Source organism: Muntiacus reevesi, chromosome 2, assembly GCF_963930625.1.
Source record: "Muntiacus reevesi chromosome 2, mMunRee1.1, whole genome shotgun sequence".
Lineage (NCBI taxonomy): Eukaryota > Metazoa > Chordata > Mammalia > Artiodactyla > Cervidae > Muntiacus > Muntiacus reevesi.
Genome location: NC_089250.1, coordinates 59,372,206 through 59,395,187, shown reverse-complemented (window position 1 = coordinate 59,395,187; position 22,982 = coordinate 59,372,206). Strand labels below are relative to the sequence as shown.

Here is a 22,982-nt window from a genome sequence, read left to right as displayed (position 1 = left end):
TGTCCTTGTGTAGTTTTTCCTATATTGACCTCGGGTCACATGACTTCCTTTGCCCAATGGGACTTTTAAAAACATAACATCACAAGTTTGATAAATGATGCATATTGAGGTTTACCTTCTTAGACCTAGCCATTGTGTTAGAAGCCAAAGTTAACTTCCTTGAGATGGGGAGGCCATATGGTGAGACATGTGATTATATCAGTGACCCCAGGTGAGAATATCAGAAGAACCAGTTAATTAACACACATAACTCTGAGAAATAATGAATAGTTGTTATTTTAATCCACTAAGTTTTAGAGTGGTTTGTAATGTACTGATAGAAAATTGGTACCTTTTTTTTCTGTGTATTGATTAAATTATTCTTTCAGTCAATCTTTTCCTCAAATTTCCTTGACAAATTTATAATAGTTACTTAGAAGTTGTCTGTTGCTTCTACAACTAAAGATATAAAGAAGGAACCATAGTGAGATGGATAGGAGGGGGTGGAGTCATGGTAGAAGTCAAGACCTATACCCTCTGGGGTGGGTGATCCACACATAGGAGGGTAATTACAATTGCAGAGGTTCTCCCCAAGGGGTGAAGGGTCTGAATCACACATCAGATTTCCCAGTCCAGCAGTCTTGCACCAAGAAGATGAGAACCCAGAATGTTTGACTTTGAAGGTCAGTGGGGTTTACTTTGGGGACAGCCAGAGCACTGTGGAAATAGAGACTCCAATTTTAAAGGGCGCACACTCTGGGACCTGTCTGCTGATCAGACCTGCCTGCTGATCTTGGAGAGCTTCCTGGAGAGGCAGGAGGCAACCGGAGTTTACCCTGGGACACAGACACTGGTGTCTGTGGACACTGGTGCTGGCAAGTGGCAGTTTGGAATCCTCCCTCTAGCTTTACAGTTCCAGGGGACCTGATTCCACCCACTAGCCTTTTGGCACTAGTCCTGGGACACCTCAGTGTCCGGGAGAAGAGGGCATCAGAGGATAAGATGGCTGGACGGCATCACCGATGCAATGAATATGAACTTGGGCAGGCTTCGAGAGATGGTGAGGGACAGGGAGGCCTGGCGTGCTGCAGTCCATGGGGTTGCAAAGATTTGGACACGGCTGGACAACTGAACAACTGGGACACCTCAGGTCAAGCAACTAGTTGGGAGGGGCACAGCCCCACCCCCCAGCAGGCATAACTGCCTCAAGATTCCCTGAGCTCGCAGCTGCCTTGGAACCCGGCTCTGTCCACCAGAGGGCCTGGACCCAACCCTGCACACCAGTGCACCAGCACTAGCTCTGGGACCCTGAGAGCCCTGCATCCAGTGACTCTGGGATCTTGCTCCCCCACAGTGGGTGGGCGCTACTAGCCCCAGGACCCCAGTCTTGGGACTCCCAGATCCTGCAGACAACAAAAATGCTTTTGGTTCTTGTTGTGTTTCCATATAGGTTAAAGGAAAATTTTGGACTTTCAAAGCAATGATTTATTAGATGATAACCTTTCACTAACTGCCAGAACAATGGGGTTATTGTATGTCATGTAGATTTCAGAAAATTCCGATGAGTGCTTGTGAAATATAATGAAATGGTTTTGACTTAAATTAACCACCTGAAAGAGGACCTTCTGAGAACCACTGGGTAGACTAACAGGCCAACACAGGGATCAGCCAGAGATGTTTATTGACAGAGTTCAAGAATCTACTGGGGTCAGACTCGGGGTAGCTTCATCTGCCTTTTGATAACTTTAGGCTTCAAGGAACTTAGATTTGCCATGGTAAGTTTTTTGGCTGGTACCTGGGCTTCACACAGCACAGTTTATTATTTGTGCAGTAAACATAGACCTTTTCCTTCTTGAAGCATTTCTGGCGGCACTTGCCATGAAGATTCCAGCATTTTAGGGTGCCACCTGAAAAGAAAGAGCAGAGACAGTGTCAGCCCTAAGAAGAGGTAGATTCTGGATTTGAAAGGTCTGTAAAAGGATGAAAACCGATGTGATAGAGGGTGCTCAGTGTCCTTTGACTTTCACCCTGGTCCTTCTTTCTCTTTTTTCCTTCTCTCTCTTTCTAAAAATTGTGGTAAAATACAAATAACATAAAGCTTATCAGTTTAAGTATTTTAAGGTGTACAGTTCAGCGGCATTACGTAAAGTCACAATGTTGTGCAACCATCATCACCACCTAGTTCCAGAACTTTTTAATCATCCCAAACAGAAACCTCGCACCCATTAACTATTCCCATTTCCCCTCTCTTCATCCTTGGGCAATGACCAATTTGCCCTCTTCTCTACAGATTTGCCTAATCTAGATATTTTATGTCAATGGAATCACATAATATGTAGCATTTTATATCTGACTTCTTTCACTTATTCACTTACTTTCAAGGTTCATCCACGTGTTGTTTTTTTTTTAATTAAAAAAACTGAAGTACAGTTGAATCCAGATGTTTCATGGATCTGCTTCTGTGCTCTGTTGTTTATACTGGTTCTCAGCCATGTTTTCTTATTTTCCTGTGTGCCTAGTAAATCTTTGTTGTGTTGTTTAGTTGCTAAGTCATGTCTGACTTTTTTTCAACCCTATGGACTGTAGCCCGCAAGTCTCCTCTGTCTATGAGATTTCCCAGGCAAGAATACTGGAATGGGTTGCCATTTCCTCCTTCAGGGGATCTTCCTGACCCAGGGATTGAACTCACGTGTTCTGCATTGGCAGGCAGATTCCTTATCACTGAGCCACCAGGGAAGCCCAGTAAATCTTTAGTAGTGTAATAAACATCATAGTTGAAAATAAACTGAAGTATAGTTGATTTACAATATTATGTTAGTTTCAGGTGTACACAACAGTGATATATCTATATCTATATCTGTATCTATATATATATCTATATATATATATACACACACATATATATTGGGGCTTCGTTGCTGTCTCAGAGGGTAAAGCGTCTGCCTGAAATGCGGGAGACCTGGGTTTGATCCCTGGGTGGCGAAGATCCCCTGGAGAAGGAAATGGCAACTCACTCCGGTACTCTTGCTGGAAAATCCCATGGAAGGAGGAGCCTGGGAGGCTACAGTCCATGGGATCACAAAGAGTCGAACATGACTGAGAGACTTCACTTTCATTTTTCACATATATATTTCTTTTCAGATTCTCTCCCTTGTAGGTTATTACAAAATATTGCATATGTTTCCCTTTGCTATACAGCAGGTCCTTGTTGGTTATCTATTTTATATATATAATAGTGTGTATATGCTCATCTCAACCTCCTAATTTATCTCTTCCTTACCCACCTTTCCCCTTTGCTAACCATAAGTTTGTTTTCTATATCTGTGAATCTATTTCTGTTTCATAAATAAGTTCATTTAGATCATAGTTTAGATTCCACATTAAGTGATAGTATATTATATTAGTCTTTCTCTATATGACATTTCATTTAGAATGATAATCTCTAGGTCCACTCATGTTGTTGCAAATGACATTATTTCATTCTTTTTTTATGGCTGAGTAGTGTTTGATCATATATTTATCTGTCTGTCAACACAAGAGACGCAGGAGATGCGGGCTTGATCCCTAGGTCAGAAAGATCCCCTGGAGGAGGAAATGGCAACTTATTCCAGTATTCTTGACTGAAGAATCCCATGGACAGAGGAGCTTGGTGGGCTACAGTCTGTGGGGTTGCAAGGAGTCGGACATGGCTGAGCGATCAACACTTTCACTTTCTTTCAGGACTGTGCCTATACAGAGCAAGGTTCAGTAAACACTTGCCATATGTGAAAAAGTAAACCTTAGAGGAAGAATACTAGAGTGGGTTGCCATTTCCTTCTCCAGGAGATCTTCCTGACCCAGGGATCGAATCCGTTTCTCTAGCTTGGCAGGCAAATTCTTTACCACTGAGCCACATGGGAAGGCCAGCCTTAGAGCAATGATTTAAATAAAAAGGTATAGTTAATAAGGCAATGGTAGATAAAAATTTGAATCATAAAAAGACTCAAGTAATCTGAAAGAGGGCAAGGAAAGAAGATAAAGTAAACAAAGAAAGGATAGGCAGATAGAAAACAAATAGATGGTAGGTTAAATGCAACCATATTGATAATTATATTAAGCATAAATAGTCTGAACATCTCAATTAAAAGGCAGAAATTGTCCGATTGGATGAAAAAGCAAGATCTATTACATACTGTCTAAAGAAATTCATTCTAAATGGAGAGACATAGTTATGTTAATAGTAAAAGGAAAAAAATATCATGAAATCACTAATCGAAGATAAGCTCAAGTATTATTAATATACTAGCTATGTTAAGGTTTAAAAAGGAGACTTCAGAACTAACTAAGTTGCTAAGTATAAAAAGGTCATTTCATGATGGCAATCTCACCTGATCAAGAAGACATTGATCCTCAATCAAATGCACCAAATAACAGAGCTTGAAAATACATGAAACAAAAAGCTGAAAGAACTGAAAGGAGAAATAGACAAATTCACAATGATAACTTCAGCTTCCAACATCCCTCTCTCAATAGTTGATAGAACAATGTAATACAAGATACAGAATATTTGAACTGATGAGTTTATCAACCAACTTAATAGATATTTATAGACCACTCTACCCAACAACAGAAAAACAGAGATTTTTTCCAAGAGCTCACAGAGTATTTACCAAGATATACCATACAGGATCTCAATAAAACTAAAAGGATTGAAGTCTTTTAGAGAATGAACTTATGGTTGTTGGGGATGGGGAGAAGAATGGGGGAAAAGATAGGGAGTTTGGGATCGACAGGTACACTCTACTATATTTAAAATGGATAACCAACAAAGTCCTACTATACAGCACAGGGAATTCTGCTCAATGTTATGTAGCAGCCTGGATCGGAGGGGAGTTTGTGGGGAGAATGGATACATGGATATGTACGGCTGAGTCCCTTTGCTGTCCACCTGAAACTATTACAATATTGTTAATCAGTTACACTCCAATATAAAATAAAAAGCTTTTTAAAAAAAAGAATTGAAGTCTTATATAGGTGTGTGTCTGTCCACAGTAGAATTAACTAAAAATTAATAGTAAATATGCATCTGGAAAATTCACAAATACTAGGAAATTGAACAATGTACTGGTAAATAACTAATGGGTGAAAGAGAAATCAAAAGAGAAATTAGAGAAGTTTGAATTGACTAATTAAAAGTACAATACATAAAAATATTTGTGGAACTGAGATAAAGTAGTAATTAGAGGGACATTTGCAGTTTAAAATGTGTACTTTAGACAGAATGGTCTTAAATCAACCATCAATGCTTATACCTTAAGTGAGGAAAAACAAGAGCAAATTAAATGAGGAAAACAAGGGTAAATTAAGTAGAAGAAAAAAGTCACTAAGATTGGAGCAAAAGTAAATAAAATAGGAAATTTGGGGTGCCATTTCCTACTCCAGGAGATCTTCCCAACCCAGGGACTGAACCCACGTCTCTTGTGTCTCTTGTATTGGTAGGTGGAGTCCTGGATTCCACAGGATACCACTAGCATCACCTTGGAAGCCTCAGAAAAACAATAGACAAATTAAAACTGAAAGCTGGTTTCTTGAAAACATAAAAATTTTCTAAATTTCTAGCCAGGCAGCCTGGCCAGGAAGAAAGCAAAAGAGAAGAAATAAATTGTTTATTATCAGGAATGAAAGAGAGGGGAATTCCCTGGCTGTCCAGTGGTTAGGACTCCCTGGTTTCTCCACTGAGGATGGGGGTGTGATCCCTGGTTGGGAACTAGGATGCCACAAGGTGGCCAAAAAAAGAAAAAGAAAGAAAGAGAGGACTTCACTATAGATTCTATAGATATTACAATGTTAATAAGGTCATAACAAAGAAAACTTCATGACTATAAATTGAACAACTTACACAAAACAGACAAATTATTTGGAAAACACAAACTATTGAAGCTCATACATGAAGAAACACATAACTCTAAACCCCTTAATTTTTTGAAAGAAATTGAACTTGTATTTAAGTATTTTCCACAAAGAAAACTCTAGGTTCAGATGGCTTCATTGGTGAATTCTATTAATACCAAGCATTTAGAAAGAAATAATACCAATTCTTTTCAAAATCTTCCAGCATTACCTTGACACCCAAGTCAAAGACATTCCAAGAAAATAAAATTACAGACTTAAATCCCTTATGAATTTAGATGTAAAAATCCTTACAGACTAACATTCGTCATAAACCAGATGTGAAAGTCCTTAACAAAATATAAACTGAATCCAGAAATGTATAAAAAGGATAAGACATCATAATAAATGTGAATCAGTCCAAAAATGTAAAGGTCAGTTCAACATTTGAAAAATCAATCAATATATTAACAATTCACCACATCAGCAGAGTAACCCTCCCACCTCACCCAATCATATGAGCACTTCAATAGATGCAGAAAAAGCATTTGACAGAATTCATAATACCTGATTACCAACATCTGTGAAAATTCTGCAGATATTATCACACTTACTAATGGATTAAAAACAGATTTTAAAGGGAGACATAAAATTACTACTGTTTAAAGATGACATGATCATCTATGTATAAAATCCTCCCAAAAGCTATGAAACCTATTAAGTGAGTTTAGCAAGGCTGTAGGATATAAGATTAATATATAAAAACCAATTGTATTTCTGGATCATATAATAATTCTCCATATTGTTCTCTATAGTGACTGCACCAACTTATAATCCCACCAATAGTGTAGGTGTGCGTACGTTCTAAGTCGTTTCAATCAAGTCCAACTCTTTGCGACCCCATGGACTGTAGCCCATCAAGCTCCTCTGTCCATAGGATTCTCCAAACAAGAATACTGGAGTGGGTTGCCATGCCCTTCTCCAGGGATCTTGCCCACCCAGGGATCGAACCCACATCTCTTGTGTCTCCAGCATTGCAGGGAGATTCTTTACCACTGAGCCACCTGGGAAGGTCAACAGTGTAGGAAGTTTCCCTTCTCTCAACACCTTCTCCAGCATTTATTATTTATAGACTTTTTAGTGATGGCCATTCTGATTGGTGTGAGGTGGTACCTCACTGTAGCTCTCTTTTGGCCACACCTGTGGGATCTCTGTTCCCAAATCAGGAATTGAACCTGCACCCCATGCAATGAAAGAACAGAGTCTTTACCACTGGACCACCAGGGAAGTCCCCTCACTGCAGTTTTGATTTGCATTTCTCTAATAATTAGTGATGTTGAGAATCTTTTCATGTGTATGTCTTCTTTGGAGAAATGTCTATTAAGGCCCTCTGCCCATTTTTCAACTGGGTATATACCCAGACAAAACTATAATTCAAGGGCTTCTTTGGTGGTCAGGTGGTTGAGAGTCAATCTTGCAATGCTGGCTCGGTCCCTGGTCAGGGAGGATCTCACACGCCACAGAGCAGCTAAGCCCATGTGCCACAACTACTAGAAAGTGAAAAAGTGAAAGTGTTAGTCACTCAGTTGTCTCCAACTCTTTGTGACCCTGTGGACTGTAGCCCTTCAGGCTTCTCTGTTCATGGGATTTCCTAGGCAAGAATACTGAAGTGGGTTGTCATTTCTTCCTCCAGGGGACCTTCCCAACTCAGGGACTGAACCCAGGTTTCCTGCATTGCAGGCAGATTCTTTACTGGCTGAGCCACCAAGGAAGCCCCAGAACTACTGGGCCCATGTGTAATTCTGTGTTTTATTTTACAAAAAAGGTAAGGCACTCCTCTCCACAACTTAACAATAAAATCTGAATTTTTAATTAAAAAATGTCAAGATGAACTGTTGTTGAGAGTCAGAGGAAAGATGGTATCATATACTTTGTTTCAGCCTCTCTGGAGGCTACCTGGCACATTTTCAGATGGTGCAGTCTTGACCCACAAATTCCTTTCTAGATGTTTATCCAAGGGAAATACACATGTAGACTGAGAAGCCTACACTGGAGATACAGTTACAAACAAGTTAGAGACAGACAGCTGCCCTAAGGGAACTTCCATTCAAGTGGGGGAGGGGAGATGAGAAACAACTATTAAAGAAATAGCTACCCAGATATTTGATTAGACTAGACTTAGGCTGAAAATTATAAAGGAGGAACTCTGGGTGATATGAGGAGGTATAATGGAAAACGATGTGATGTACCCCACCTAAATCTAATCTCTGCTGGGTTCTTGGGCTTTATACATATGTCCTGAATTCCACAATTAACCTAACTTAAAATTTTTTTAAATATTTAGGTGATACATACTTCATTCCCCTTTAATCATGAGACCCTTTGGCTGCTGAAAAGCAGAAACGGGCAGAGTTTCTGGCCTTTGGGGGAATGGTAAACAACAGAATAACAAAGTTCATTGCTCAGTTTAAATGAGATGAGTTGCTCACTGTTTGCAGATGACATGATCCTCTACATAGAAAACCCTAAAGACTCCACCAGAAAATTACTAGAGCTAATCAATGAATACAGTAATGTTGCAGGATATAAAATTAACACACAGAAATCCCTTGCATTCCTATACACTAACAATGAGAAAACAGAAAGAGAAATTAAGGAAACAATACCATTCACCATTGCAACAAAAAGAATAAAATACTTAGGAATATATCTACCTAAAGAAATGAAAGACCTATATATAGAAAACTATAAAACTTGCCTGATGAAAGAAATCAAAGAGGACACAAATAGATGGAGAAATATACTGTGTTCATGGATTGGAAGAATCAATATTGTCAAAATGGCTATACTACCCAAAGCAATCTATAGATTCAGTGCAATCCCTATCAAGCTACCAACGGTATTCTTCACAGAACTAGAACAAGTAATTTCACAATTTGTACGGAAATACAAAAAACCTCAAATAGCCAAAGCAATCTTGAGAAAGAAGAATGGAACTGGAGGAATCAACCTGCCTGACTTCAGGCTCTACTACAAAGCCACAGTTATCAAGACAGTATGGTACTGGCACAAAGACAGAAATATAGATCAATGGAACAGAATAGAAAGCCCAGAGAGAAATCCACGTACCTATGGACACCTTATCTTCGACAAAGGAGGCAAGGATATACAATGGAAAAAAGACAACCTCTTTAACAAGTGGTCCTGGGAAAACTGGTCAACCACTTGTAAAAGAATGAAACTAGAACACTTATTAACACCATACACAAAAATAAACTTAAAATGGATTAAAGATCTAAATGTAAGACCAGAAACTATAAAACTCCTAGAGGAGAACATAGGCAAAACACTCTCTGACATAAATCACAGTAGGATCCCCTATGACCCACCTCCCAGAATATTGGAAATAAAAGCAAAAATAAACAAATGGGACCTAATTAAACTCAAACACTTTTGCACAACAAAGGAAACTATAAGCAAGGTGAAAAGACAGCCTTCAGAATGGGAGAAAATAATAGCAAACGAAGCAACAGACAAAGGATTAATCTCAAAAATATACAAGCAACTGTTGCAGCTCAATTCTAGAAAAATAAATGACCCAATCAAAAAATGGGCCAAAGAACTAAACAGACATTTCTCCAAAGAAGACATACAGATGCCTAACAAACACATGAAAAGATGCTCAACATCACTCATTATCAGAGAAATGCAAATCAAAACCACAATGAGGTACCATTACACGCCAGTCAGGATGACTGCTATCCAAAAGTCTACAAGCAATAAATGCTGGAGAGGGTGTGGAGAAAAGGGGACACTCTTAGACTGTTGGTGGGAATGCAAACTAGTACAGCCATTATGGAGAACAGTGTGGAGATTCCTTAAAAAACTGGAAATGGAACTCCCACATGACCCAGCAATCCCACTCCTGGGCATACACACCGAGGAAACTAGATCTGAAAGAGACCCCAATGTTCACCGCAGCACTGTTTATAATTGCTAGGACATGGAAGCAACCTAGATGCCCATCAGCAGATGAATGGATAAGGAAGCTATGGTACATATACACAATGGAATATTACTCAGCCATTAAAAAGAATTCATTTGAATCAGTTCTAACAAGATGGATGAAACTGGAGCCCATTATACAGAGTGAAGTAAGCCAGAAAGATAAAGACCAATACAGTATACTAACGCATATATATGGAATTTTAAAAGATGGTAATGATAACCCTATATGCAGGACAGAAAAAGAGACACAGATGTACAGAACAGACTTTTGGACTCTGTGGGAGAAGGCGAGGGTGGGATGTTCTGAGAGAATAGCATCGAAACAAGTATAGTATCAAGGGTGAAATAGATCACAGCCCAGGTTGGATGCATGAGACAAGTGCTCAGGGCTGGTGCACTGGGAAGACCCAGAGGGATGGGATGGGGAGGGAGGCAGGAGGAGGGATCGGGATGGGGAACACATGTAAATCCATGGCTGACTCATGTCAATGTATGGCAAAAACCACTACAATACTGTAAAATAATTAGCTTCCAACTAATAAAAATAAATGAAAAAAAGAAAAAAGAAAAAAAATAAATGAGATGAGCTGTTGTAGTTTATAGCAAGACAACACATTTAAGAACCTAATGTATTTAGAAGGGTCAGGGGTTTCCAAATTTCAAAGAACTCTTTTATATATTATTAGCTGAGCCTGGTGGATTCAGCTAAAACCACCTTATCGCAAGCCATAGGAGGCAAAGGCTGAGGGTCTGGCCAAAGAAACTTCCATTCAATCTCCTTTACCACCACCACATTCAATAGAAAGGAAGAGGAAATATTCTCCCTAGAGGAAACTGGGGCACTTAAATCTAATTTTGCAGCAGCAGCAGGCTTTAGAGCTCCACCAGAGCCCACATCTTGTCTCTGCCAGCCAGGACAATGAAGGACCTACCAGTAAGCTAGAAACAAAGACCTTCCTCTTCTCCCTGCCCCCGGACTAGGGCCTGCTGGTCAACCTGAACACTGAAGAAGTAGAGATAAGTCATGTGAGAAAAGTAGGGGGCAAGAGAATCTCTTGCTACAAACACCCAGATTGGCCTGGAGAAACTACTAGAGAACAGGGCATTTACTTTCTGCCCTCAGAGGGTAGCCCAGGGAAATTGCTAACAGCATCAACACACTATGGGGCCATCTGGAGGGGATTAGATTAGAAATGCCTGAGGGAAGTGGTTGAGCATCTCCCTCTCCTCTCCTATGGCATAAAGTAATCAGGAAAGTCCACAGTTCCCTCTTGTCTCCAGTGGAAATAGGAGAACAGGTGATGAGCTGAGAGCCTGAGAGACCTGCCAGCAGTGCACCCCTGTGCAGAAAGGGAGTGGGAGGGGCTGTGTGTGAACAGCCTAAACCTAGGGATTAGATGGAAGATTTGACTGAGATGAAGGGCGGAGTCAGTGGGGCTGTCAACAGGACCAAGAAGTTTCCTCAGTCATGGATCACACACAATGAGGGACCCTGCCACAGAAGTCAGTGAATGTCCAGAACTGAGCCCTACCTCCTCATGGGCTGCCCCAGGGCCTTTGCACTTCACATTCCCACTGGCTTGAATATTCTCCATAAATCCATAGGGATCACCTCTTATCCTCCCTCAGGTCAGGGTGAGCCATTCCATGAGTGAGCATCCCTTTAAAACAACAAATTTACATCCATGTGGTATTTGCTATCCCCTTTCCCACCTACTCTGGTCATCATACTCAACATCTGACATTTCATATGTTTCAATTATTTAAAAAAATATCTGTTCTCTCAACAGAATGCAAGCTCCAAGAGGCTAAAGACTTTGCTTACCTTGTTTTGTTCTCGTGTGTTCACTGCACTACCTCCTGCACCTATCACAGTGCCTGGAATATGAAATTTGTTCAACATGTTTACTGATAGCTCAGTTGGTAAAGAATTCACCTGCAATGCAGGAGACCCTGGTTCGATTCCTGGGTCAGGAAGATCCCCTGGAGAAGGGATAGGCTACCCACTCCAGTATTCTTGGACTTCCCTTGTGGCTCAACTGATAAAGAATCTGCCAACAATGTGGGAGACCTGGGTTCAGTCCCTGGGTTGGGAAGATCCCCTGGAGAAGGGAAAGGCTACCCACTCCAGTATTCTGGTCTGGAGAATTCCACGGACTGTACAGTCCATGGGGTCGCAAAGAGTCAGACATGACTGAATGATTTTCACTTTCACGTTTATTGAATGAGCCAATAAATTAAATCATGACATCTAGTTAACTTCTAAATCCAGGTGCTATCCTTGGAAACAGAAGGAGAAATTCTCAAACACTAAATATTTATTCAAAAGAGACTGAATTAACCTGAAACTGCTTTTTATCCCATTTATTTTTATTAGTTGGAGGTTAATTACTTTACAATATTGTAGTGGTTTTTGCCATACATTGACATGAATCAGCCATGGATTTACATGTATTCCCCATCCCAATCCCCCCTCCCACCTCCCTCTCCACCTGATCCCTCTGGGTCTTCCCAGTGCACCAGCCCCGAGCACTTGCCTCATGCATCCAGCCTGGGCAGGTGATCTGTTTCACCCTTGATAATATACATGTTTTGATGCTGCTCTCTCTAATCATTCCACCCTCGCCTTCTTCCACAGAGTCCAAAAGTCTGTTCTGAAACTGTTTTAAACCAGAATTGATGAGCATTTATTTAACTGCAGAGTTTAGGCACAGTCCTTTAGTGCCTTCCACCACCCCTCTCCCCAACCGTCGCATCAGCAGGATGGAATTTCCTGGGAAAATTGAAAGTACATAAAATGAAGAAGCTACACTTTTTTTTTTTGCATACCAAAATTTCAGTGTGTTCAATGTTGTTCCCTCAAACTGATGTTACTATTCACATGCCTTTGTTGTAGTAGATTGAGAAATGGGGACATGGAAACTCTGAGCCACTGAGCTGCTTACTGGAGGTCACAGAGTTAGAAAATGATTGAGCAGTGTTTAACCCAGGTTCTGGGGCTTTCCTCTCTATCCCCAGCTGAGTAGTATTTCAGGCATTTGCCACAGGCAGGTACAAGGGCTGAGGTGAGGAAATTTATACATTTCAGCCCTGTGGACAGGTGAGGTGAAAGCCTTGGCTGAGCAGAAGTTTCTATCAGTTGAGCAAGAGGGGCCAGACAGCGATGCTAGAGTTGGTGGAATAGCCCTTTTTTGCTTAAGCTTTCCCACAGCTCCTCACCTGGCAGTCAAGGCTCATTAAGACCTGGACCTTGACTGCTTCTGCAGTCTTAACCCTTGCCACACCCTTAACCCTGGGCTTCCAGATCATGGGCTTCCCTGGTGACTCAGATGGTAAAGAATCTACCTGCAATGCAGGAAAGCTGGGTTCAATCCCTGAGTTGGGAAGATCCCCTGGATAAGGGAATGGCTACCCACTACATTATTGTTGCCTGGAGAATCCCATGGACAGACCACTGCGCCCCCTGGGAAGTCTGAATCCCTCCCAGGCCATGTCATTTATCTCTGTGGTCCTAGCTTCCCAACACAGGGACTGGCACAGAGATGGTAACAAGTTAAAGATGAGGTTTGCTTTCTCCTTAAGATGGCTGCAGTTTGTACTAAGCCTAGATCATTCTGGGGCCTATTTTGTGACATGGCCACTATTGTGTATCCTCCTCCTGCTTCTCCTACTCATCCTATGCATTCTTCTTCACAGGCTAACCCACCTAAGCTTGCTCCCTGGGACAGCAGGATGGGGTGACTGAACAAGAATCTGTCCATGTTGTAGTCGGTACCTAAGATCTGCTGCCTGGCCACCGGGGAGGGCTCTTCCTCTACAAGGTGACTGCCCGAGGCCCGGCAGCCCATGCTCCCCGTCTGTGGGATTCTGTGTCCAGATCTCTCTCTCCGCACCCTGTGCCCCTCCCCTGAAGAGGCCCAGGTTACCTGGAGTGAGCTGGGACAAGAGCAGCAGTCCGGCCAGAATCAGCGAGAGGAGCTTCATGGCTACAAGTGGCCAAGGGAAGCGGCAATGGCAAAGCAGCTTGGCAATGTGATGCGATGGCAAAGCTAAGGGTGGAGTGCTCTGGCCTCTCTGGCTCCCGCTCCTTTGCTCCAACCGGAACAGATGTCACCCGCACGTGCCTTCCGCCGCCCGCCCGCGGGCACGGCCCCCGCACACCCTGAGCTGGCATGCTTGCTTTTCTTATTTAGGTCACGCGATAGGGTTCGACTGCCAATCAAGGGACCACCAGGGGGCGCCACGCACGCGGAACCCAGAAGGTCAGGGAAGATTTCGTAGAGAAGATGGCAGTGAACCGTGTTTTGAGAAACAAAGACCAAAACGCCAGGTGGATGAGCCCACGTGGCTTTCTAGGCAAAGGGAAGTCTGTACAGAGGCTTCTGTTGGTGTTGAATATGAGAAATATACTGTAACTGGGGCTAAAATCGGCAGGAGAATGGAAAGAAGGGATGCAGTTCCCAGCAGGAGTCTGGCTGTGCCCTTTCACAAGTATTAGCAGCTGCAGCCCCCTGCCATCTCAGGGCTACCCACGTGGTCAGGCCTTCTTGGGGGCCAGGATGTGCCCCGTCCTCAGAGGTCCAAGAACCAGCTATTGTAGTGGGGAGGTCCCTCCTCTGAACTCTTAAGATTTGAAAATCCATTCTCTTCCCTCAGTTCCGGCTGCCTAAGGGTAGTAGCTGCATTCTCTGGCTGCTGATGTTCAGTCAGTCGCTCAGTTGGGTCCGACTTCTTGTGACCCCATGGCCTGCAGCACGCCAGGCTTCCCTGTTCTCCGCTGTCTCCCGGAGTTTGCTGGAATTCATGTCCATTCAGTCAGTGATGCTATCTAACCATCTCATCCTCTGCTGCCCACTTCTGTAGCTTTCAGTCTTCCCCAGGATTAAGGTCTTTTCCAATGAGTCGCTGTTTGCATCAGGTGGTCAGAGTGTTGGAACTTCAGCTTCAGGATCAGTCCTTCCAGTGAATATTCGGAGTTGATTTCCTTTAGGATTGACTGGTTTGATCTCTCAAGAGTCTTCTCCAGCACCACAGTTCGAAAGCATCAATTCTTCCTCACTTAGCCTTCTTTATGGCCCAACTCTCGTATCCGTACATGACTACTGGAAAAATCTGTGGTTACTAATACCTGTTTTCTCAGGGTCCTCTTTTTGCTCTTTCTGCCTTCCAACAGCAATGTAACTGATTCCATACATTAAGTATGCTATGTGACATTCATTTCTTGACTGGACCCTATTTGATGTCAAGGGTATAAAAGCATGATCCCGTGGACAGAAGAGCCTGGTGGGCTACAGTTCATGGGGTTGTAAAGAGTAGGACATGACTTAGCGACTAAACAAGAACAATGGCTTATGAGACAAAATAACATTGAAAACCATTTTTGTAGGGACAGAAAACAGATTGAGGAGGTTGAAGACTGAAAGATAAGTGAAGGAATGAGATCAGTAAGTGTAAGCAACTCTTTCTGAAACCTTTAAGATGAAAAAGAGATAGTAGCTAGCAAGGACTCAGTGCCTAAGGCCTAGAAATCCATGATTGTTGTTCATTTCTGTTGCATGTGTGTACTCGGTCATTTCTGACTCTTTGTGACCCCAAGGACTGTAGCCCACCAGGCTCCTCTGTTTATGGGATTCTCCAGGCAAGAATACTGAAGTGGGTTACCATTTCCTCCTCCAGGGGATCTTCCTGACCCAGAGATAGAACCTGCATCTCCTGTGTCTCTTGCGTTGGCATGCGGATTCGTTATCACTAAATCACTTGGGAAGCCCTTCATTTCTGTTAAGGAAGCTCATTTTTTCAAACATATGTTAGTTAAAACTCAATTAGGAAAGCAGCAGTACTGCTATCAGCATTATGGGCTAAGGAATTTATTACAAGAATGAGACTATTCAATTGTGGGAAGAGCTGGGAAAGTAAAGAGCTCTCTGGGGTCGCCGAAGGAGCTGGTGCAGAAGCCTGTGAAAGGTCACTTGCTCTTCAAAACTACTGCCTATTTGAATTCATTTGTTGTTCAGTTGCTTAGTTTTGTCCAACTCTTTGTGACTGCATGGACTGTAGCATGCCAGGCTTCTCTGTCCTCCACTATCCCCCTGAGTTTGCTCAAACTTATGTCCATTGAGACGGTGATGCTATCTAATCATCTCATTCTCTGCTGCCCCCTTTTGCTTTTGCCTTCAATCTTTCCCAGCATCAGGGTCTTTTCCAATGAGTTGGCTCTTGGCATCAGGTGGCCAAAGGAGCTTCGGCAATAGCTCTTCCCGTGAATATTCACAGTTGATTTCCTTTACGATTAGCTGTCTTGACTTCCTTGCAATCCAAGGGACTCTGGAGTTTTCTTCAGCACCACAATTTAAAAGCATAAGTTCTTTGATGCTCAGCTTTCTTTATGGTCCAACTCTCACATCTATACATGACTACTGGGAAAACCATAGCTTTAACTATATGGGCCTTTGTTGAGTTCATAGAGAGGTGTTTAGTTGTGGGCCTGAACCTGGGTCAGTTTGGTCAGAAGGGCTGGCATTGGGAAGGAGAGCTGACGTGTAGCAGGAAACAATGAAGACAGACTGAAGCTTGCAGACATCCCTTACCGCCTCTAACCAGTGATAGCCTTCAGAACACAGGGATGCTGCTGCATTTCCAACTCCCCAATATCATGCAAAAAAAAAAAAAAAAAGAAAAAAGAAAAGAAAGGAAAGAGAGAAAAGAGTTTGTGGCAAAGCCTAACTTGATTTCACACAGGGAAAGGAATTGCGAAATCCTAGTTTGGGCTACAAAAACAGCACCAAATGCTTATGTTCAAACTCATCACAATGTATGCACTAAATATACGCAGTTTTAAGTTGGGGTGACGGACTCTCTGTCCTAGTACCATGGCCCAGTTTGTCTGTAACCTCGAGGAGAAGGCCCCGGCGCTGGTCAGTGCTGCTGTGACTTACTCGAAGCCTCGATTGGCCACGTTTTGGTACTATGCCAAGGTTGAGCTGGTTCCTCCAACCGCTGCTGAGATCCCTACAGCAACTCAGAGCTTGAAAAAAATTATCAACAGTGCTGAAACTGGTAGCTTCAAACAGCTCACTATTAAGGAAGCTATACTGAATGGTTTGGTGGCCACTGAGGTGTGGATGTAGTTTTATGTTGGCGAAATCATAGGCAAGCGTGGCATCATTGGCTATGATGTTTGAAGACCAATTTTTAACATGTGATTATATTTGCTTTATTATTCAAGTGTTCTTGGACCATGTGTGAACAGACTGCTATTTGAATAAAATAAGACAATGTGTCAGAAAAAAAAAATATATGCAGTTTTTTTTCTACTCAACAATTTGCAAAAAAAATTTTTGCAAAATGCAGTTTTCTATTCTGGTGGCTAGTGAATGGGGCAGAAATATATCTGTTGGATGCTGTCCTCCCTGAGAGAAGAGACCCTACTGTCTAAAGTGCCTGGATACATATAGAATTTTGGGGTGGTGGGTGGAAGAAGTAGAGCTGAAAACATACAGTCCTGACTCTGTGATTTTCTGTTAATAACTTTACAATCTTGGATAAAATTCAAACTCTTCTCCTTGTCTTACCTGGTCCAGTTTCTATGTAGCTCTCTGGCTTTATCTTATATCAGTTCCCATTCATGCCCTATTCTTCAGCCATACTAGCCTTTATTCTTTCCATCGAACACACTATATCTGCTTGCGCTTTTTATGCCTTTCACCTGAAATATTCTTATCAATTTTCTTGCTATTGGCTCCTTTGTGTCACTCATGTCACTTTATATTGAATTTATCAAGCCCCTGCTGTATATTATTTCAGGATCATGAATTTTTAAGTCAGATAGATTTAGGTTGAGTGCCTGACCTTCAAATTGTTAGTTTTCTGAAATTGTATAAATAACTTAGCCTCCACTGACTTAAGGTTTTCATGGATAAAAAGACTTAATGTTACATAGCTCACTGAATTGTTAAAAAGATTAAATGAGTAAAATATGTAAAGTTCTTAGAAGGATATTTAAAACAGTAACTTCTGATTAATTGTTAATGATCATGACATTAAAAATCAGTTAATTAATCCCAAAATGTACAGAAAAAAGCATGTAAGAACAATGCCTGGGGCTTCTTCTGGAAAGACTGTATGGTTTTCTGCTCATATCTGTCAGTTGAAGACTGGGCTTACCTGGGAATATCAGAGTTTCAGGAGGAGGCAATACTGAACATTGATAGTTTAGTAATCAGTGAACTAAAACAGACAGGAATGGGCAAATTTAATTCAGATGACCATTATACCTATTATGGTTGGCAAGAATCCCTTAGGAGAAATGGAATAGGTTTCATAGTCAACAGAAGTCTAAAACGCAAGTACTTGGTTGCAACCTCAAAAATGATAGAATGATCTTGGTTCATTTCCAAGGCAAACCATTCAACATCACAGTAATCCAAGTCTATGCCCCAGCCACTATTGCTGAAGAAGCTGAAGTTGACCAGTTCTATGAAGACCTACAACACCGTCTAGAACTAGCACCAAAAAAGATAGGGAATTTGAGTTCAAAATTAGGAAGTCAAGAGATACCGCGAGTAACAGGCAAGTTTGGCCTTGGAAAAGTGAAACAGGGCCAAGACTAATAGAGTTTTGTCAAGAAAACCTGATGGTTATAGCAAACACCCTCTACCAATCATCCAAGAGATGACTCTACACATGGGCATTACCAGATGGTCAGTACCAAGATCAGATTGATTATGTTCTTTGCAGCCAAAGATGGAGAAGCTCTATATAGTCAGTAAAAATAAGACCTGGAGCAGACTGTGGCTCAGATCATGAACTCCTTATTGCAAAATTCAGGCTTAAATTGAAGAAAGTAGGGAAAACCACTAGACCATTTAGGGATGACCTAAATCAAATCCCTTATGATTATACAGTAGAGGTGACAAGTAGATTCAAGGGATTAGATCTGATAGACAGAGTGCCTGAATAACTATGGATGAAGATTTGTAACATTGTACAGGAAGCAGTGACCAAAACTATTCCAAAGAAAAAGAAATGCAAGAAGACAAAGTGGTTGTCTGAGGAAGCTTTACAAATAACTGAGGAAAGAAGAGAAGCTAAAGGCAAGGGAGAAAGGGAACGATATACCCAACTGAGTGCCGAGTTCCAGAGAATAGCAAGGAGAGATAAGAAGGCCTTCTTAAATGAACAATGCAAAGAAATAGAGGATAGTGATAGAATGGGAATGACTAAAGATCTCTTCAAGAAAACTGGAGCTATCAAGGAAACATTTCATGCAAGGATGAGCACAATAAAGGACAGAAACAGTAAGGACCTAACAGAAACAGAAGAGATTAAAAAGTTGCAAGAATACACAGAAGAACTATACAAGAAAGGATTTCATGACTCAGATAACCATGGTGGTATGGTCACTCACCTAGAGCTAGACATTTTGGAGTGTGAAGTCAAGTGGGCTTTGGGTAGCATTATTGTGAGCAAAGTTAATGGAATTGACAGAATTCCAGCTGTGCTATTTAAAATCCTAAAAGATGATGTTCTTAAAGTGCTGCTCCTAGTATGTCAGCAAATTTGAAAATCTCAGCAATGGTCATAGGTCTGGAAAAGGTCAGGTTTCATTCCAGTCCCAAAGAAGGACAATGCCAAAGAATGTTGAAACCACCCCTCAATTGGGTCTTTGACTGTGTAGATCACAACACACTGTAGAAAATTCTTAAAGAGATGGGAGTACCAGACCATCTTATCTGCCTCCTGAGAATCCTGTGTACTGGTGAAGAAGCAACAGCTAGTGCTCACTTCGGCAGCACATATACTAAAATTGGAACGATACAGAGAAGATTAGCATGGCCCCTGTGCAAGGATGACACGCAAATTCATGAAGCATTCCATATTTTTCCAGCGTCTGTACTAAGGCACAGCTTAATAAACCATACTAAACCAAAAAGAAAAAAAAGAAGCAACAGTTACAACTGGACATGGAGCATTAATTGTTCAGAGTTGGGAAGGGAGTAAAACAGCTGTATACTGTCAGCCTGCCAATTTAATTTCTATGTAGAGTACATCACGTGAAACACCAGGCTGGATGAATTGTAAGCAGGAATCAAGATTGTCAGGAGATTCAGTTTTCTTATTTGTAACATGAAAATAATGATAGCTATCTCATATGATGTTTGTGAGGATCCTTGGTGCAGAGTTGAATATTCAAGAGAAGATGGCTATTATTATTACTTCATTTTTAGAACCATGCATAATAAACTCGTAACAATGGCTGTTTCCAGAAAGAAATGGTTATCTGGGGAAGGGAGTGAAAGGGAGACTTACATTTTGGTGTATTTATCTTTATATACTTTTCAAACTCTCCATCCTCTATATACATTACCAATTCAAAATAAAGATTGGTTGTAAAACTTAAAAAAAAAAAAAGGTTATCAGGAGAAATATCAACCTCAGATATACAGATGATACCACTCTAATGGCAGAAAGTGAAGAGGAACCTCTTGATGGGAGTGAGAGAGGAGACTGAAATTCATTCAGTGAAAGTCTGAATGAATATTTTCCCTTCTCTACTCCTCCACTACCAAACTGGAAAATTACATTTGAAGAAACGAGTTTGCTCAGCTTACACTAAAACATGATAATAGTGGATCTCTAGGACAGATAATGAGGTACTGTATAGAACTTAATAAAGACTACACATTTTTTTCAATGTGTAACATGGAGACTTGGAAAATTTTAGATTGAGTTATAACAAGGGCTGAGATCTATTTTTAAAAGTCCCTCTGGCTTGTGTGATTTCCCTCTGCTGTCCCTTAAAAGGTGGAAGTAGATAAAGGGAGGCATATCAGCTCAGGGGTGTGTGGTCCAAAGGTGGATGCATGGGCATTGGGATAGTAATTGAGAAGCCTGAGGGAGGCAGGATGTTCCAGGGCCAACTGTACCCGTGGGCAGCTGAGAGCACGTGTCTGTGACACGTATCCTAGTTGATTAGAAGGAGCAGAGAGTCCAGAACTCTTCTTCATTTGGTGTCTCTTCGCCAGAACTGAGACTGCCTCCTGGTCTCCCTGAAGTCATGAAGACTCTTTTGCTAACTTTGGCTGCACTGGTCCTCTCATCCCAGGTCATTGCAGGTAACGTAGGCTTTTTCTGGGGAGAGATGGAGGGATGGAGAGTGGGTCATAGTTGGGACACTCCAGGGCTTGGGAGAATGGGCTGGCAGGCAGAAACATGAAACACCTTGATCTGGGGGAAGAGGAAAAAGCCCCCAATCCCTGGGTGAGACCCCACCCCACCATTTAATAGCATGCTACTTGGCTCCTCTGAGTTTCAATGTACTTATTTATCAATTTGAAATAATGAAGTTGAGGGATCAACATTAACACACTGAAATTTTTTTTTTTTTTTTTTTTTTTATTTTTTAAATATTATTTTATTAGTTGGAGGCCAATCACTTTACAACATTTCAGTGGGTTTTGTCATACATTGACATACTGAAATTTTGTTGTGCAACCAATGGAGCTTTTTAATTTTTCGAACCCACATAAGAAGGGATCTGGCACTTAAATGCTCATCTTTGCCAGTGAGAGGTGCCAGGTCTTAGGCAGCAACTATAACCTCCAGAATTCTCCCTCAGTGCCCCCAGATCCCTTCTCTTTGGTCAGCTCTGGGGGTCAAGGGCAGGAGGTCAGATGTGTGAGGAGCGGTGGAGGAGGACATGGAAAACAGGAAAGAAGGAAGGCAATAGTGATCTTTTCTCACAGTGTTCCTGAAACCACTTGGATTTGCACTAATCACACCTGCCTTAAGTGAGGTTGAATCTCATGATTACTGTTGCCCATCTGTGCCAGCCTCAATACTGGAGCCATGGAAAGCTTTTAAGCAAAGACAAGGTCGCTTCAAACTTGCCCAGCCCAAGGGGCTAGCAACACCCCCTCCATTTCATCTGATGAAAGTTGCTACCCCACTGCCCTCCAGATATCTCTTTAAACTTCCCAGAATGTCAGGATGTGGGGGGATTGCTTGAGGGCAGTCTGGACCCACACCCATGCCTGCTCATGGAAGACACATACAGGAAATAGCATCTCCTGATGAGGAGAGAAGAATTCCCAAATCCTGGGTTAGTTAGGGCTGGCTTCATCATTTATTAGTTCTGTGAACCCCAACAAGCCACTTGGCTGCTCTGAGTTCCAATGTAGTCACTTTGAGCTTCCCTGGTGGCTCAGTGGTAAAGAACCCACTTGCCAATGCAGGAGATGCAGGTTCGATCCCTGGATGGGGAGAAAGAAATGGCAACCCACTCCCGTATTCTTGTCTGGGAAATCCTATGGACAGAAGAGCCTGGCAGGCTACAGTCCATGGGGTTCCAAACGAGTCGGACACAATTTAGTGACTGAAACAGTAGTAAAAATTATTAGGTTTAAGGTTCAACACTGAATACACTGAGATACTGCAACAGCAGTATCTTTTTCTACTTCTTATAACTCCTGAGAGTTTTCCTGGGAACTTTCATTCTGTTGGTGAGAAAGTTGGAGGTTAGAAATGCCCCAGGGGCTGTAGGTTAACTCAGCATACAATTTTATCCTTCTTTTCTGGTTTGAAACAGTCTCTTGGATTAAATCATTCTGCTTTGGGTAAATGTTTAGTCTTTCAGTGTTTCTCTTCTTCAGTGTTCCTCTCTCCCTTTCTACTTCCCTTGATGGCAGCTGGATTTAGGGGCCAGTAGCGATGCCATTACTTAGTTAAAGAATTCACTTATTCAATAAATATTGTAGTGTTCATTCCATGTGTCAGGCCATGTGGTAAGTGCTGGAGATGGAGCAGTGAACCCACCCACCAACCAACCAACCACCCAAAGTCCCTGTTGTCTTAGAGCTTACATTCTCTGTGGGGAGGCAATAAACAGTATAAGCAGGGAAATAGCAAGCATCAGAGGAGGGAGATGTGGAATTTAAGAAGGGATGTAAGGGAGTACCCCACTGAAACAAATTAGAACAAAGACATGAAGTAAGTGAGGGAGTGAGCCATGAAGATATACTGGGAAGAACATTCATTTATTAGCTGAACTATTTATAAAAGAGATGCTTCTCTTCATCTACTGTTTGGTTACCTTGTGATTTTGAGAATTCAGAGGGGAGAGGAAAGAC

General features: G+C 41.8%; 1 protein-coding gene, 1 non-coding gene and 1 pseudogene across 2 annotated transcripts; 2 read left to right on the top strand and 1 right to left on the bottom strand.

Moving 5' to 3' along the window:
- Nucleotides 1–1,740: 1,740 nt before the first annotated feature.
- On the bottom strand, nucleotides 1,741–13,839 carry DEFB123 (defensin beta 123). The gene is made up of 2 exons (XM_065919176.1): nucleotides 13,782–13,839; nucleotides 1,741–1,886 (listed from the first exon to the last, which is right to left on the bottom strand). Exons 1-2 carry the CDS (start codon nucleotides 13,837–13,839, stop codon nucleotides 1,741–1,743), a joined length of 204 nt encoding a protein of 67 aa, XP_065775248.1.
- Nucleotides 13,840–16,703: 2,864 nt separating this feature from the next.
- Nucleotides 16,704–17,148, top strand: LOC136157953 (ATP synthase subunit g, mitochondrial pseudogene; annotated as a pseudogene).
- A 2,482-nt stretch (nucleotides 17,149–19,630) lies between these two features.
- On the top strand, nucleotides 19,631–19,737 carry LOC136162001 (U6 spliceosomal RNA). Its single transcript, XR_010661854.1, has one exon. It is a non-coding gene; the product is annotated as a U6 spliceosomal RNA (small nuclear RNA).
- The last annotated feature ends 3,245 nt before the right edge of the window (nucleotides 19,738–22,982 follow it).

Excerpts from the sequence above, each read along its gene's own strand:
- DEFB123 (XM_065919176.1), bottom strand. The coding sequence starts at position 13,839 with ATGAAGCTCCTCTCGCTGATTCTGGCCGGACTGCTGCTCTTGTCCCAG. Across the intron at positions 1,887-13,781 it reads CTTGTCCCAGCTCACTCCAG|GTGGCACCCTAAAATGCTGG; the intron begins GTAACCTGGGCC and ends CTTTCTTTTCAG.